The sequence below is a fragment of the Carcharodon carcharias genome, chromosome 9 (assembly GCF_017639515.1).
Source record: "Carcharodon carcharias isolate sCarCar2 chromosome 9, sCarCar2.pri, whole genome shotgun sequence".
NCBI classification, from domain to species: Eukaryota; Metazoa; Chordata; class Chondrichthyes; order Lamniformes; family Lamnidae; genus Carcharodon; species Carcharodon carcharias.
The window spans coordinates 46,516,054-46,531,696 of NC_054475.1; the positions used below are offsets into that span (position 1 = coordinate 46,516,054).

General features: G+C 39.7%; 1 protein-coding gene across 1 annotated transcript in view; it reads right to left on the reverse strand.

Annotated features, from left to right (window-relative positions):
* Positions 1-15,643, reverse strand: part of uhrf1bp1 (UHRF1 binding protein 1) — a 159,549-nt gene that overhangs the window by 40,372 nt on the left and 103,534 nt on the right. The window contains exons 12-14 of the mRNA XM_041195586.1: positions 13,731-13,872; positions 12,110-12,303; positions 3,163-4,721 (exon numbers count right to left, since the gene is read on the reverse strand). Of these exons, the coding sequence (XP_041051520.1) occupies positions 3,163-4,721; positions 12,110-12,303; positions 13,731-13,872 (1,895 nt within the window). The remainder of the gene's footprint in view (positions 1-3,162; positions 4,722-12,109; positions 12,304-13,730; positions 13,873-15,643) is intronic.

A 15,643-nucleotide genomic window follows, 5' to 3' on the forward strand; every position in this document is an offset into this window, starting at 1 on the left:
TCCATTTGCCAGACTGAAGTGAGAAGCTGAGTTTGATAACCAAGAGGCTGTTCTGCTGCCTGGAAAAACCAACTTGGTTGATGTGTTTTACTCCCACTGCTTGAGGGTAACATCTGCTGGATTATGAAAATTCTACTTTCCATTGTATTAGCCTAGATCAAAGTGGAGGGAGATACAACTGGGATTGATTTGGCTGCTGTCCGGTCTTATTCTGAGTTTATGGGCCAAAGATTACAAAAGTGCATCTCTTTGCAGACTTATGATTCAAAGATACTGAAGAGTCCGGAAGCTTCAAACGGCCTTAAATTACTGGAGGGGAATTCAAGTATTCTGTTACTGTCCTTTTCTACAAATTAACCTTTGTTTCCTTGTATTTTTCCCTCTCCAACTTGTACATATAAACCCAAATTATACCTATTGTGTTACTTTCTGCAAATTAAGGAAAGTTCAGAAGTTATCCAATACCATTTCCAGTGCATCTTAAAATGGTAAATTGTTCACCTTTGACAGGCTTTGCCCTGGACACGGAGTGGAAGGTAAATCTTTTAATTTATAGAATTCCATATAGCATATAGAAGTAGAAAATATCAGGACTCAAATCATTTAAGTGATATCTGCTGCTTGTAACATCATGCGGAAGAACAAGATTCCCTTATTAGTTCTCAAATATTCCATTTGGATAACTGGTGGTTAAACCTAACTAAACAACACTGAGCAAAAGTCACAGTGCCTCTGATTCAAGATTAAAAATCAAAATTATTCCAATTGTCAAAAATCCATCTGTGGCACTCGGAGTGACTGGAATGAGTCAGTATTAAATGTACCAATGAACTAACTTTTCCAAGAAAATCTTATTAAACATTCTGCAGTTATATCTTACTGCTGCTACAGTGCAGTACTGAAGCAATGCTGCATGGTCAGAGATGCCATTTCTTCGTTAAGATGCTAAACAGAGACCCCACCTGCCCCCTCAAGTGGGTGCAGAAAGATCCATTGACCTTAGTCAATGAAGAACGACTAAGTTCTCCCCAGTGTTCTGGTCAATATTTAGCCCTCAATCAAAATCAGAGATTGTCACATTGCTGTTCGCGGGATTATGCAGAATTCAGCTACTGAATTTCCTACATTACAGCTCCTGCAAAAAAAGAAAACTGGCTGTAAAGCACTTTGGGACTTCCGGAGATCAACAACTGCATTCTTTTGTTATTTCATAGGATACAGAATTAGATCAAGGCGAATGGCTCAATTTCACAACAGATCTACCAACTATTCAACCAATTTTAGCTAGAAGCGCAGATTCCTAGCATTGTGTATATTCCACAGTAGCCCAAATGTGTTCTAGTTATACGTGAGATTCACCTTGCCCAGTCAGATTTAAAAATCTTGTACTTCGCGAAAAATTCAAAAACTGCCCACCACTAATTAATGAAGCATTCAAAATTATTGAAAAAACAGATTGCAGAATAAAGAATCAACTTTGTTATTGAGAATTAAAAGTGCCCATTTTTAAAATGGTGTTAGTTTCGAGTGCATGTGTCAGAGAGGATTAAGGTCCCTTCTTGCTTCCCATATGAAGGAAGGAACAAAACTGTCCAATCAGGATCAGTACAATTATCTATACCCAATGGTGGCTAAGAATCTTTTGAATAGCAGTAGAGTTATGTCAGAACAATGGACCTAGGTGCTTCACGGTTATCAATGCACCAACTACGCTTTGAGGCAGTATGCTGGGCAGGTGTGAAAATTCAGACAAGCCAAGACATTTAGCTTTGTCCTTCTCGTGCAATATCACACCTACACTTTAAATTTATTTCATCCTTTAAAACATACAAGATTTCCTTACTGTGCCAGAGCAGCAGGCAAAGAACAGAACATTATGAATGCTTGGGAGAAAAGATGGGTTACACACACACAGGGATCTCAGACAGAGTTTCAGAGTAGGATCTTGGCAGGTTAAAGTTTTGTCACCTATATTAGGACAGAGGAAAAGTGAAAAATATCCAAGGCCAGAATGAGAAGAGTGAAAACTGGAAAAAGGAGAGCTGGTCTGGAGTGAACCACAAAAATTGAGTGGAGTGAGGCCATGGACAGGTTTGAAGACAAGGTTTTGGATTTTAAACAAGGAGCTGATGTAGGGCTGCTGGGTCCACTGAAGTCTTTCACTTGACTGTTGCCCATGCTATCAGCAACATAATCATCAGCACTCTCAAGTGCTAGATAAATTGAAATATCTGAGAATCCACTTTATTATAGCAGAATAAAATTGTACTGCTAGATGACTGACAGGTCAAATGGAGTCAAAATAATTTTACTTGCCCACTGCAAAGATTTTCAGTAAGTCTAGTGGCAACATCCACCTGCCCGAACCCTCTAGCTGCTCACTGTCAGATTTGAGCTGTGCCCCTGAATGGTAGTGCTCAGCCACCTTCCCTCTCGAACAAAGTGCATGTGGTCGCAAGAGGGCGCACACACACACAAATACATGCAGCAATGTCTCAAAACTGTAGAGCCCTTCCTTGCAGTTGGCTTCAAGTGGAGTCATTCAAGGCTTGGGAGCAGGGCTCTGTGTACAAGATTAAGGATTAAATTCATTTTTATTCCATTCATTGTGAAAACCAAGTTCTACGCTAAGGTTTAGGTCAATTAATGGGAAAGTAATTGCTATCTGAAACTTTATTTTAGGGATGGTGGGGAAAAAGAGAGGGGGTAGATAGGAGTGGCTCCTGTTAGGTTTCCCTGAATGGCAATCATACATCGAGTTGTAAGTGAATCAATCCATAACAGCAGGTAATAAAGAATCACATGACCTACTTTCCGAGAATTAAAAGGTATACAGGGGTCATGGTGATTGGACAGGGTGGGCAAGGAGAAAAATAAAAACCCCAGAAATTTGAGATGTTGGAGCATTTGTTTCAAATAGCGGATCCCCACAATTTGTAACAGTTTGCCAGAAGATGGAAACAGAACAAAAATAAAAAATACTCAAAGATGTCAACACTAATATCTGCTTGTTTCCTTGACTATGGGGACGGGAAGATGGGCCTTATGTGCAAAAAAAGCAATAAATGTTTTTTGTTTTACTCTTCGAGCAGCCTATGGAGATAATATTTATAGAAACCTTGAAGATATAATAATCACTGCTTGAAAAACATTTCAGCGTACCTAGAGGATGACAGAGAAAGCATCTTTTGCATTGTGTTGGCCATCTTCTCTTTGCTGAGACTGAAAGCATCTTTTGTGAGACAAACAGCCTCCTTAGTTAAATCCACAGTTATGAGCAGAGCTTCTTTTGCAACATCCTTTGTTACACTCAATGGAGTTGAATCTACTTCGACATTCCCGAATGGAGTGAGATCAGTCTGGACATTGCCATCAGATGCTCTGCTCCTTTTCTGTGGGTCTAAAATCAAAGATGTGCTTGTGGCTAAAGTGGGGTTAGAGGTGGAGCGATCAATGACATCCTCATGACGTTCAGCCTGCAGTGACTCCACTGCTTCATATGCTTCTTCTACAAGTCCTTTTTCAAGTGTTTGACTCGCCACCTCTTCAGTGTTAGAAACAGGAGCACTGCTCACAACCATATCATCTTGTGGCAAAACACCATGATCTAATGAGGTTCCAATACTCAAATCCCCATTGTGAAGCCCACTGTCATCCATAGAACTGATGGTATTGTTCAGCTGATCAGCTGTTGCTCTGTTCAAGGGCTTAACCTCCATAGTTAGGCTTTCTTTACTTTCAGAAGGTGAAAGTTCTGATTCAGCAAGGCTTGTGCTTTCAGACTCCTGTGATTTGGCATCAACATCTGTGGTTGGTATAGGATGAAGCAGTAACGCAATTTCTGCACTCTTTAACAACAGTCCTATGCAAATACTGCCAGGTTTAACTGGGCTTTTAGTCAACCTTTCAGTATCCTGATATAGGTCCTCCTGTAGCTGAGTGAGACACTCCTTCAGTCTGAGTAGTACAAGGTAATGGTAGTGGTTCATGTGTGCTTTTACATGGGCAGTACTGTACACTAGAACATGTATATCTGCCTCAGAATCATCCTTTGTGCTGGATTCTTTCAAATCTCTTTGTTGTCCAATCTCTTCGAAAGATTTCAGCATTTCTGTGCTCTTAAAATCCTGCTTTGCATTAGCTTGTAACCCATTTCCAAAGGACTCTGTGCAGCTGAGCAAATTCAATTCATGGCCCAAACAACGGTTGCAATCTTCTAAATCAGTGCTATATTCAGACGCTGAATGACTGGCTAATTCCTTGGCTTTCTGTAACTTAGTTGGTTGGGACACCCAGATAGAGAGGGGAAATGCATCCACAAAGTTCAAAGGCCTGCCCTTTGAACTCTCAATGCCGTCAAAGTCCAACCAGAGCAGGGAAAAATGGAGCGACCAAATATCCGCAGCTGACAATGCCTTTAATGCATCATAGGCACAATTCTTTTGTGTGTGTATTCTGTCCAATTTGATTTGATGCTCAAAAGCATGATGGAAGAAAACATTTTGCAGCACATCAAAACTGTCTGCACATTTAGGGAACTCCTTATGTGACACGTGAAAGAATTCAAAGTCCTTGAAGGCTTTTAGCACCGTTTGAAGATCGGAGTGTGTGCAGTTTACTGAGTGTCGGGTGTTGGTAGCCACAACATCTGAAGTCTGAATGGTGAGGTACTGTGGTCTGTCTGGATGAGCCGTTACCTTCTTGTCCACTGGAATAATGAACTGAAAAATAAAGAGAAAGAAAAATCTCACTTATAACTGTTTTATGGGTCAAATTATGAAACCAAGCAAATTCTAAGCAAGCATAAATGGGACACATAAATCCACACAAATATCACTCCACTATGTAACTTTCATCCCTGCTATATCATGGAAAATTGGTAATTTTATTTCTTTAGCCTTTACTCCCTCCAACCCCAAAACAACCCCTCTCCACCTCTAAATTTGCCCCAAGGAGAGAAAGTATTTCTTTGAACCCAGGTTCAAAACTACATTCACCAATTTTGAAGCAAGAATAAGTAAAAATTCTTAACACTGAAGCAAAACAGTGGAGGAAAACTTGAGCTGGCATTTTGTATCTACCACACTGGAGATGAGTGTCTTGTCATCAAACTCGAATCCCAACTTGCCAAAACTGTAATTAGGTCCTCTGACCAAGCAAGTGAAAATACGGTGATTCTTTTAATCAATCTACATATTTTCAGCTGGTTGACTTCCAGAAATATCCAGCTTTCTGCCAACAGATTTACTGGAGTGTTGTCCTGATGGCACAATATTTCTGCTTTGTACCAAACGAGGAAAACTGCTGCCTGCGTAGATTTCTCAAAAAGATGGTTTGATATTGAAATATGGTGGACACAGTTGACCAGTGTTAAAATTAAGATAAAAACTTTGTAATTAAATATTCACATTGAAGATCCATAAACATATGCACATGTACGTTAATTTTTAAAATTGAAAAGTCTGGTCCCACCCCTCTTCATTAGGTGTCCTATTATTGTGCACCAGTTGTAATTGAACAGTCACTTGTAATGCCATTGCTTAGACAGTAACTCAATGTATTCAGCAGCAGCCAGAGTGTAGCTCTAATTTCCCCCTTCCTACGTACCTTCGATGGCCTTGTGGTGATGGGAAACCACAAACACCAGCCTCTATTCTACCAATCCATGCTGCAGTGGCTTAATACACCAATATACTGCAGGCTGCCTTTCATTCAATGCACTAACAATAATTATGCTTCAAGAACATGATACCTAAGTGGATTAACTTTTTAACCTTGAAACTTGGAGATTGAAGGGATTCAAAGAATCCAACTATAACTCTTACAGAATGTGGATCAATAGTAACTGCTCATATAGCACAACATGGCCACAGTTATAGAAGAAAATATTTACCGTACATTTATCATATCTCATACCCAAGGCAGACAAAGCTCCAAGAGTTCTGCAGCAGTGATGTGCAAAATGCAGAAAACTGTTCACCCACAGGTCAATTTTAATAATGATTAAAACATCTGGTCATAGGAATATATTCTTAGGAACACGCTGCCTTCAAATCTTTAGTGTTGTAAGATTTATATGACTTTTCTAATCACTGATCTTGTGCAGCTTTAATAGTACAGTTGCTAGCAGTTACATTAGATCATGGCAAAAAAAAGGCACTACTTGGAATACAATACTTCAGCACTGAGTTGCAAAATCATATTACACTGTCTCATGGCTGGTTCTAAATCTATTATCCGATGGGTGTTTGTCATTTGTGGAGCACATATACTTCAACAATGTTCTGAAAGGATAAATTTAAGTGAAACTTTTTTGGTCTAAGATGGACCCATGTTAGACTGAGTTCTGCACTAAAATGCACCGCTCTATAACATGGTCCTAAGAAGATGGTTTGATATTGAATTATGGCGGACACAGTTGACCAATGTTAAAATTAACAAAAAATTTGTAATTAAATATTCACATTGAAGATCTACAAGCATATGCACATGTACTTTAATTTTTAAAATTGAAATAGCAGCCTAGGTATCAAACCTGCACTGATACCTTTACGAATCATGAAAGATAAAAATCTTAAGACATTACAAGAAGCTGAAAATCATTGGCCAGATCAAGAAAGGTTTTACAAAAGCATCCATTTTGAAGGGTATGGGATTGCTGAATCAATGCTTCACTTTGATAAGAAAGGAGGTGAAAGGTTATTGGGGTAGGCTGGAATGAGGAATAGAAGTTCCAACCAGATCAACCATGATCTTATTGAATGGCGGAGCAGGTCCAAGGGGCTCGGTGCTCATTTTCGTATGTTCATGGATGGCTTAAACATGCTGAAAAGGGTGTCGGTGGAGATGGACGAAGATGGCCGAATAAAGAGAAAGCCCACATTGATCGCCCCTTGCATTTTGTTAATGGAAGTCTGTTTGTTGATATCATTTTAGATGTTTTAACTGTTTATGAGACCGCTTTAATCAGTTTATCTGTAGTTCTGCATGATTCTATCTGCTTGTTTGGTGCTTTTGAAAATACCTTTTTTCCCTTTATTCTTGCATGGAATGTGGGTGTCGCTGGCAAGGCCAGCATTTGCTGCCCCTCCCTAATTGCCCTTGAGCTGAGTGGCTTGCTAGGCCATTTCAGAGGGCATTTAAGAGTCAACCACAATGTTGTGGGGCTGGAGTCACATGTAGGCCAGACCAGGTAAGGATGGGTTTTTACGACAAATTGTGATATATTCCAGATTTTATGAACAAAATTTAAATTCCACCAACTGCCGTGATGGTATTTGAATCCTTGACCCCATTAGCCTGGGTCTCTGCGTTACTAGTCTAGTAATATTACCACTGCGCCACCATCTACCCCCTGAAAAAACCTCATAGTAACACTCTGATTTACAACAAGGTCTCGAGACATGAAAACTGTGAACTGCATTAAATTTTGCTGTTCACACCTCCTTCACTGAAGGTAGTACCTACCTCCTCTTGAGATTAAATGTTGTTGACAGACAGACATATATATTCCTGACAGTAAAGGACAGAAATCTCAGCTGACCCTTTTGAGCCTAATGGTTGACTTACCCTTTCCTGACTGCTCGGATTCTACCAATTTAAAACAGTCCCAATGCCCATTGGGCAGAAATCAGCTCCCTCAGCACAGAACACAGAGGGACTGAACTGGAGTTCACCCTGACATGCATTAACTGATTGAGTCATGAGGGAAATTCTGAAGGGTAGTTTCCACACAAAATATCTTCTAACATATCAAAACAAAGTTAAAGGAAAGTGTTTTATGCCTACAATATGTCTTCAAAGACATTTCCTTCACTTTGATTGCTCTATATTTGAACAATGAACTGTAATGGGGAGAAAAAATAATGTCAACTATTTAGCGGCTGCAGATTAAACACTAGTGTGTTGCACTGATTAAAATGCAGAGAACGATCTGTCAAATAGTACATAATTAAAAATTGGTAAATTCTGCGCAAAGTTTTAAACATCTTTAAGTCACAACTGGAAAGCAATGGATTCTATGTGTTTCCTTATGCTATCTCCCTCACCCGTCCTCTCCACCCTCACTTGCCACATTAAATGCGAGGAACTCTTGAACTTCTCTGTCATCGAGATCGAGACCATCTGATTAGCTGTCTCTGCTGTGTACCTCCCTTCCACTGGCCAACCTGGTCAAACTTCCTTGAGTGCTCCCCCCTCTGTTCTAGCCCTGAAATCCTAGCTTTCTCTCACTTCTTTCCCATCGCCTCTCGTGCCCTTTGAGCTCATCTTATGCAGGACAGCCACTTCCTGCTCCCTCGATCCTATTCTCACCCAACTACTGGCCACCCAACTTCTCTTCCTGGTTGGTATACCAGCTATATTAAGGTTCTCTTTACAGGCACTCTCACTCTCCTCAATCTGCTGTCATCACACCTCTGCTTAAAAAAACAACCATTGACCTCACCGTCCTTGTAAATCATTGTTCCATCTATCACTTCCTTTGCTTCTCCAAAGTCCTTGAATATGTCACCTCCCAAATCCGTTCCCATCTTTCCTTGAACTCCATGTTTGCTTTCCTTCAATCAGGTTTCCACAAATGAAACAGCTCTTAGCAAAGACACAAATGGCATCTTATATGACTGTGACAAATATAAACTTTCCCTCCTCATCCTTAACCTCCCTGCAGCCTTTGACACTATTGACCACACCACCCTCCTCCAATGCCTCTTCCCTGTCATCCAGCTGGGCAAGATTACTCTCACCTGTTTCATTCTTACCAACCTAATCACATCCAGGGTATCACTTGGAATGGCTTCCATTCCTGCTCCTGCATTGGTACCCCGCAGGCATCTATTCTTGGCCTCCTCCTATTTCTTATCCACATACTGCCCCCTCAGTGACATCTGAAAGCACAGTTAGTCTTTGCATGTACGCTGGTGACACCCAGCTCTGCTGCACCACTTCTTCTTGTGACTCCTCCACTGTTGCTAATTTATCAGACTGCTTATCCAACATCCAAAACTGGATGAGCAGAAATTTTCTCCAATTAAATATTGGGAAGACTGAAGCCATTGTTTCCGGTTCTCATTCCAAAGTCTGTTCCCTAGTTACTGACTCCATCCCTCTCACTGACAACAGAATTAAACCAGTTTGTTTGAAACCTTGGTGTCACATTTGGCCCTGAGATGAACTTCCAACCTCATAACCGTACTCACTAAGACTGACTATTTCTACCTATGTAACATCTCCTAACTTTGTCCTTGGCTCAGCTTATCAACTGCTGAAAATCTTCTGTTACCTCTAGACTTGATTATTTCAACCTACTTTTGGCTGCTCTCCCACATTCTCCCCTCTATAAACTCGCGGTCATCCAAAACTCTTCAGTCCATGTTTTAACTTGCACCAAGTCCCATTCACCTATCAGTCCTTCATTTGGTGATTTACATTGGCTCCTGGTCAAGCAAAACCTTGATTTTAAAATTCACAGCTCTGTTTTCAAATCGATCTATGGCCCCACACCTCCCTATCTCGCAAATCTGCTCCAGCCCCATTTCCCTCCAAGATACCTGCACTAATCATGGCCTCTCGAGCATCGCCAATTTTAATGGTCCCACCATTGCTGGCCACCCCATCAGTTGCTTAGCTCTAAGCTCTGGAATTTCCTCCCTATACTTCTTTTACTCATTTTCCTTCTTGAAGCCTTTCTGGAAAAACCTCTCTTTGATTAAGCTTTTGATCATCTGATCTATTATCTGCTTACATGGCTTGGAGTCATATTTTGTTTTATAATACTCCTGCGAGACACTATATAAATCTAACTTTCTGTTGTTCTGTGTGTTCCAATTTTCACCTGTGATTTCCTAGTGATGATAATGTCCGAGAAAATGTACATGCATCGAATATTTCAACATAGAAACATATAAAATAGGAGTAGGTCATTCGGCCCTTTGAGCCTGCTCCACCATTCATTATAATTATCCAACTCAATAGCCTGCTCCCATTTTCTCCCCATATCCTTTGATCTCTTTCGCTCCAAGAGCTATATCTAACTCCTTCTTGAAAACATACAATGTTTTGGCCTCAGCTACTTTGTGGCAGCAAATTCCACAGGCTCACCACTATCTGGGTAAGGAAATTTCTCCTCATCTCAGTCCTAAATGGTCTACGTCATATCCTCAAACTGTGACCCCGGGTTGTGGACTCGCCCACCATCGGGAACATCCTTCCTGCATCTACCCTGTCTAGTCCTGTTAGAATTTTAAAAGTTTCTATGAGATCCCCCCCTCATTCATCTGAACTCCAGTGAATATAATCCTAACCGACTCAATCTCTCCTCATATGTCAACCCCGCCATCCCAGGAATCAGTTTGGTAAACCTTCGCTGCACTCCCTCTATAGAAAGAACATCCTTCCTCAAATAAGGAGACCAAAACTGCACACAATATTCCAAGTGTGGTCTCACCAGGGCTCTGTATAATTGCAGCAAGACATCCCTGCTCCTGTACTCGAATCCTCTCGCTATGAAGGCCAACATACCATTTGCTTTCTTTACTGCTTGCTGCACCTGCATGGCTACCTTCAGCAACTGGTGTATGAGGACACCAGATCTCGTTGCACATTCCCCTCTCTCAATTTATAGTCAGATAATAACCTGCCTTCCTGTTTCTGCTACTAAAGTGGATAACCTCACATTTATCCACATTATATTGCATCTACCATGCATTTGCCCACTCACTCAGCTTGTCCAAATCACTGAAGCATCTCTGCATCCTCATCACAGCTCACCCTCCCACCCAGCTTTGTGCCATCTACAAATTTGGAGATATTACATTTAGTTCCCTCATCTAAATCATTAATATATATTGTGACTAGCTGGGGTACCAACACCGATCTCTGCAGTACCCCACTAGTCACTGCCTGCCATTTGGAAAAAGACCCGTTTATTCCTACTCTTTGTTTCTTGTCTGCCAATTTTGTATCCATCTCAATACACTAACCCCAATCCCATGTGCTTTAATTTTACACGCTAATCTCTTATGTGGGACTTTGTCGAAAGCCTTCTGAAAGTCCAAATAAACCACATCCACTGGCTCCCCCCCTCATCAACTCTACTAGTTACATTCTCGAAAAATTCCAGTAGACTTGTCAAGCAAGATTTCCCTTTTGTAAATCCATGCTGACTCTGTCCGATTAAGCCACTGTTTTCCAAGTGCTCAGCTATTAAATCTTTTATAATGGATTCTAGAATTTTCCCCACTACTGATGTCAGGTCTATAATTCCCCATTTTCTCTCTACCTCCCTTTTTAAATAGTGGGGTTACTTTAGGTACTCTCCAATCTGTAGGAACTGTTCCAGCCTATAGTATTTCGGAAAATGACCACCAATGCATCCACTATTTTGAGGGCCACTTCCTTAAGTACTTTGGGATATAGGTCATCAGGCCTTGGGGATTTATCGGCCTTCAATCCCATCAATTTCTCCAACACTATTTCCCTACTAATACTGATTTCTTTCAGTTCCTCCCTCTCACGAAACCCTGTCTTCCCCAACATTTCTGATATGTTATTTGTGTCCTCCTTTGTGAAGACAGAACCAAAGAATGTATTTAGTTGGTCAGTCATTTCTTTATTCCCCATTATAAATTCTGATGTTTCAGACTGTAACAGAAAGTACAAACATTGATCAATCAGAAAAATCAAAAATTAACTAAAATTAATTTTTATTTCTATATACACAGCAAAATATCTGTACAGCAGTTCTCACAGTGAATTTGGTGATAATGTTTTTTTAAACATATAATGTACTAGATACTTTGCAGACCAGAGACTTGCAGATGAGGTTGGGAGGCTTCAAGCATAACCAACAGATGTGTTCAAATGTGACAAAAATAGAACATGTTACATGAAGTGTTTGTTTATACAAGTCTAATATATTAAATACACTGTGAAAAAATGTTGATAGCATTAGTGGAGCTGACCACAACAGAAGTGAGAACTAACTCTCTTTCAAAAGGGTCATCAGCCCCCAAGTCAAACACAAATCTTATTCCTTCAGCTTTTCACAGCATATCTTTGATAAGTCTTGAACACATACTCTCAAAAATTATGACCTTAAACAGCGACTAACCTTCAACATGAGTCCATTCATACAAAAGTCAACATGTTCATCCACTTTCACAGAATTATTCAGTTTATAGATGGCTTTGAACTGCTGTAGAGTCTGATACAAGTCTAAAGAGAATGAGTTCATCCACAGCATGCTGATTGGATCCAATGTAAATTGCAAGGCATTGAGTTTTACATAAAGATTAGGACAAGGCACTGTAAATGGAAAAAAAGAAAAATAAAAGTAAAGAAAGTAGAACATTGCTTCACACTGGCACAGTTAAAAAAAGCAAAATAGTTTTTAGTCAATTGGTTAAAATTGTGTAGTCTTACGAAAATGAACAGTCACTTTTCAAATAAATTTGCATGGCACTTATTGTATTTGAATGGTTGGAATGTAATAAGTGGCTGAGTAGGGTAGCGTACTAGTGCAGTGACACCATCAAATGTGGTTAGATGAGGTGCCAACCTTTATGGACCAGTTAGGTATGCATCCTTGAGAACTATCCATAAAGTTTAAGATCAATGTCTCCTTTTGATTTCCACACATCACAAACTGCTGATACTACCTGATTCAATGTTCCTATTTTGGATATTAATCTGTGAGACAACAGGGCTAAGATAGCCATTTCCAAACCATTCAGCTCAGAAAACTCTACAATAAATCCTAAACAGGTATTATGAGCACAAAGAGGACTAAATGTCGAGGTTGAGTGTCAGATTGAAGGTTGGATTGTAGCATGTAGTCCTCATGGGACAGGCATGGCAGGATATTAATAGTATGCTTTGGATTATCTACCCACTCCACCACCTTAAATATCAAGGGTAATGAAGACACTTTCTGTTGGAATTCCACCTTTTGGTACAATAGGGACCACCATTTGTATTAGTCCTAATCCTAATATAAAATGTTTAAAACTTAAAAATTTAGCATCATTCCCACTGCAGTCCTTTCTCCAGCTCTGTGACCATAGTAAACAGCAGTGTTACAAGCATTAAAAATATAGCAGTGGTACAGCAGACAAAGAACATTCTCAATAGCTGATCACATTCTTAAACCAAAGTTATTTCAATAGAAAAGTTGTATCTTTTTATGAAATATGCATTGGCTCATAAAAAAAGTATCCTCAAGAATTCAATTACTTGACCACATGGCATAATCCTTAGGCTGGTTGTAAAATTGGATGACACTGATGTAATTGGAAGGCTGATGTAATTTACTGCAGAGAAGTTAAAATCTTGAATGCACTGCCCAAAGGGAAGCTGGAAACAAACTCATTAAATCATTTTCAAAAGGGTATTGGATTTAGGCTTGTGAAGGACACATGGGCAGGGTCCCAGGGAAATGGTAGAGAAGTGGGACTAATTGGATAGTTCTTTCAAAGAGTCAGATCAGGCATGATGGGCCAAATGTCACCCTGCGCTATTTCATAATTCTACAAAATGCCTAGGAAATAAAAATTATTGGACAATTAATATTCTACAGTCTTCAAGTGAAGCAAGCAATGCTTAAAACATTCCACTCCAGTGCAATGCAATTATGAATCAGGGCATGTTGTACAAGGTGAATTATATCAAAATTAACTCAAGTCTGCCACATTCATCATATATTTTGTAAAGTTACTTATCTATTAAAATCTTACCAGGAAATTCTTTACTGTCAGGAAAATAGTATTCAGTGAACTCAAGGTGAATTGCTGACATGCCAGCTGGAAGATGGTATGATGTCCTGTTGCAGGAAAGTAAGGTAGTGGGCTTCTTACTATGCTGACCTGCCTCTGAAACCTTAAATAAAATGAAGTATTAATAATTTATTAACCAAAATCTCCAAAATTTCTTTTTGAACTATTTCATTACAGAAACCTGGCCAAGATGGCTGTTAGATGTATCATTAGTCAGTGGCACAGATAATGTATGTTTATAGTCTACATTATGAACTTAAGGCATTTTGCCAGTTACTGCATACTAGAACATAATTTTTTTTAGAGACAGGCATTCAAAGTTAATTGATGCAGAGCACCATGGAATGGCAGGTTTGTGTTGAAAATGAAATTCTCATCACAATCTAATCAGCTCCAGCTAACCCCACCTCCCACTGTCAAATCAAAGAGAGTGTAAAAAAAGGTGGCTGGGTGGGGGGAGAGAAGAAACCAATAAAAGCTTATTTACATCTTTTAGACACCATCAATTATAGGTTCCCAGTTACACTTGGAAGATCCAGGATATCACTGACTACGTTGAGAAACACATCTAAGAGTGAGATAGTTACTCTCTCTCACCACGCAAAACTATAGGCAGACACTGAAGCTAATTTCACTGCTCCTTTTACTACAATACAGCCATTAAATGGTCAGGAGCCAGATATCAATACACGTGTGGTTGATGAAGATAGTAAAAAGATCAACTAAACCTTGAAGTAACAAATTTAACTAGAAACTTGGATTAACACAGATTCAAAACTTCAAGCACAAATTCAAGGAGAAACATTAAAACCACAAAGAAAACAGGATGAAATGAGGGGGATAAACATTTAGAACCACGGTCCTAGACTTCAAATGGTGCTGAATCACCACCTGCAGTAAAGTACTGACGACATTACTTCATATCATTCCCATTACATACCATTTTGACTGTCAAGTCTCAAGTGTAGAGGTAGGCAGCAAGACAGAATATTTGAGTGCCCTAGACCATGGAAGTTCAATCTATTTTCCACAAGAATCGTGTGCTTGCTGTGCGTGCTGTGTGCATGTGTGCCTTGTTAAACATAAGCTCCGTATATACTTCAGCATCCAGGGAGGGAGAAGATGACAGAGCATTTTGACACAAAGTCTTTAAAATACTTCACACTGTCTAACTCTGATCGTGTGTGCTTCCACAACTGCACATATAGGATATCGCCCTACTTTGATTACATGCAGAAGAGCTCAATAACTGAATGTGACATTCACAAAAAAAATGCAAGCTACAAGTCGAGAGAGGCAGAAAGTGAAGCAGTTTTCTATGTGAAGCCTAACGTATATTTATTAGGACAAAACAGACCAAACCCATTAGAGTTAAAATTCTTGCTTAATCAAATGCCATAGATATATGGATTGAAATAATGCATAAATAGAAGACAAGAACACTCATTATTATGGGTCAAGGCATTGACACAGCTCTGCTGTGTCAATGTGCTTGCCATCTTGAAGACAATGCTCAGAGAAAGCATTCAAGCAATTCCACATAAACATTTGACAGATAGACTGCAAAGAAACACTCTCCAAGTTGGCCTTACAGCATGTCCATTTGGGAAGCAGCTGTGATTTCATCCACTAGATCCTGATCAGCAACAAATATGAATATTGTGCAATCTATTTGCAAGTTTCTAGATTTGTGCCCTCAAAAAACCTACCTGCCTTAATCATTGCACATTGGATAACCGACAAAGGTAGCCAACACAATGCACAGATTAGGAGGATTTGACTATAAGTTGAAGCAAGTGCTCTTACAACTGCTCAGCCTACATGACAAACACCATGATTGGTTCTGATGTCCATGAGTCTTGAATGAGTTCTAG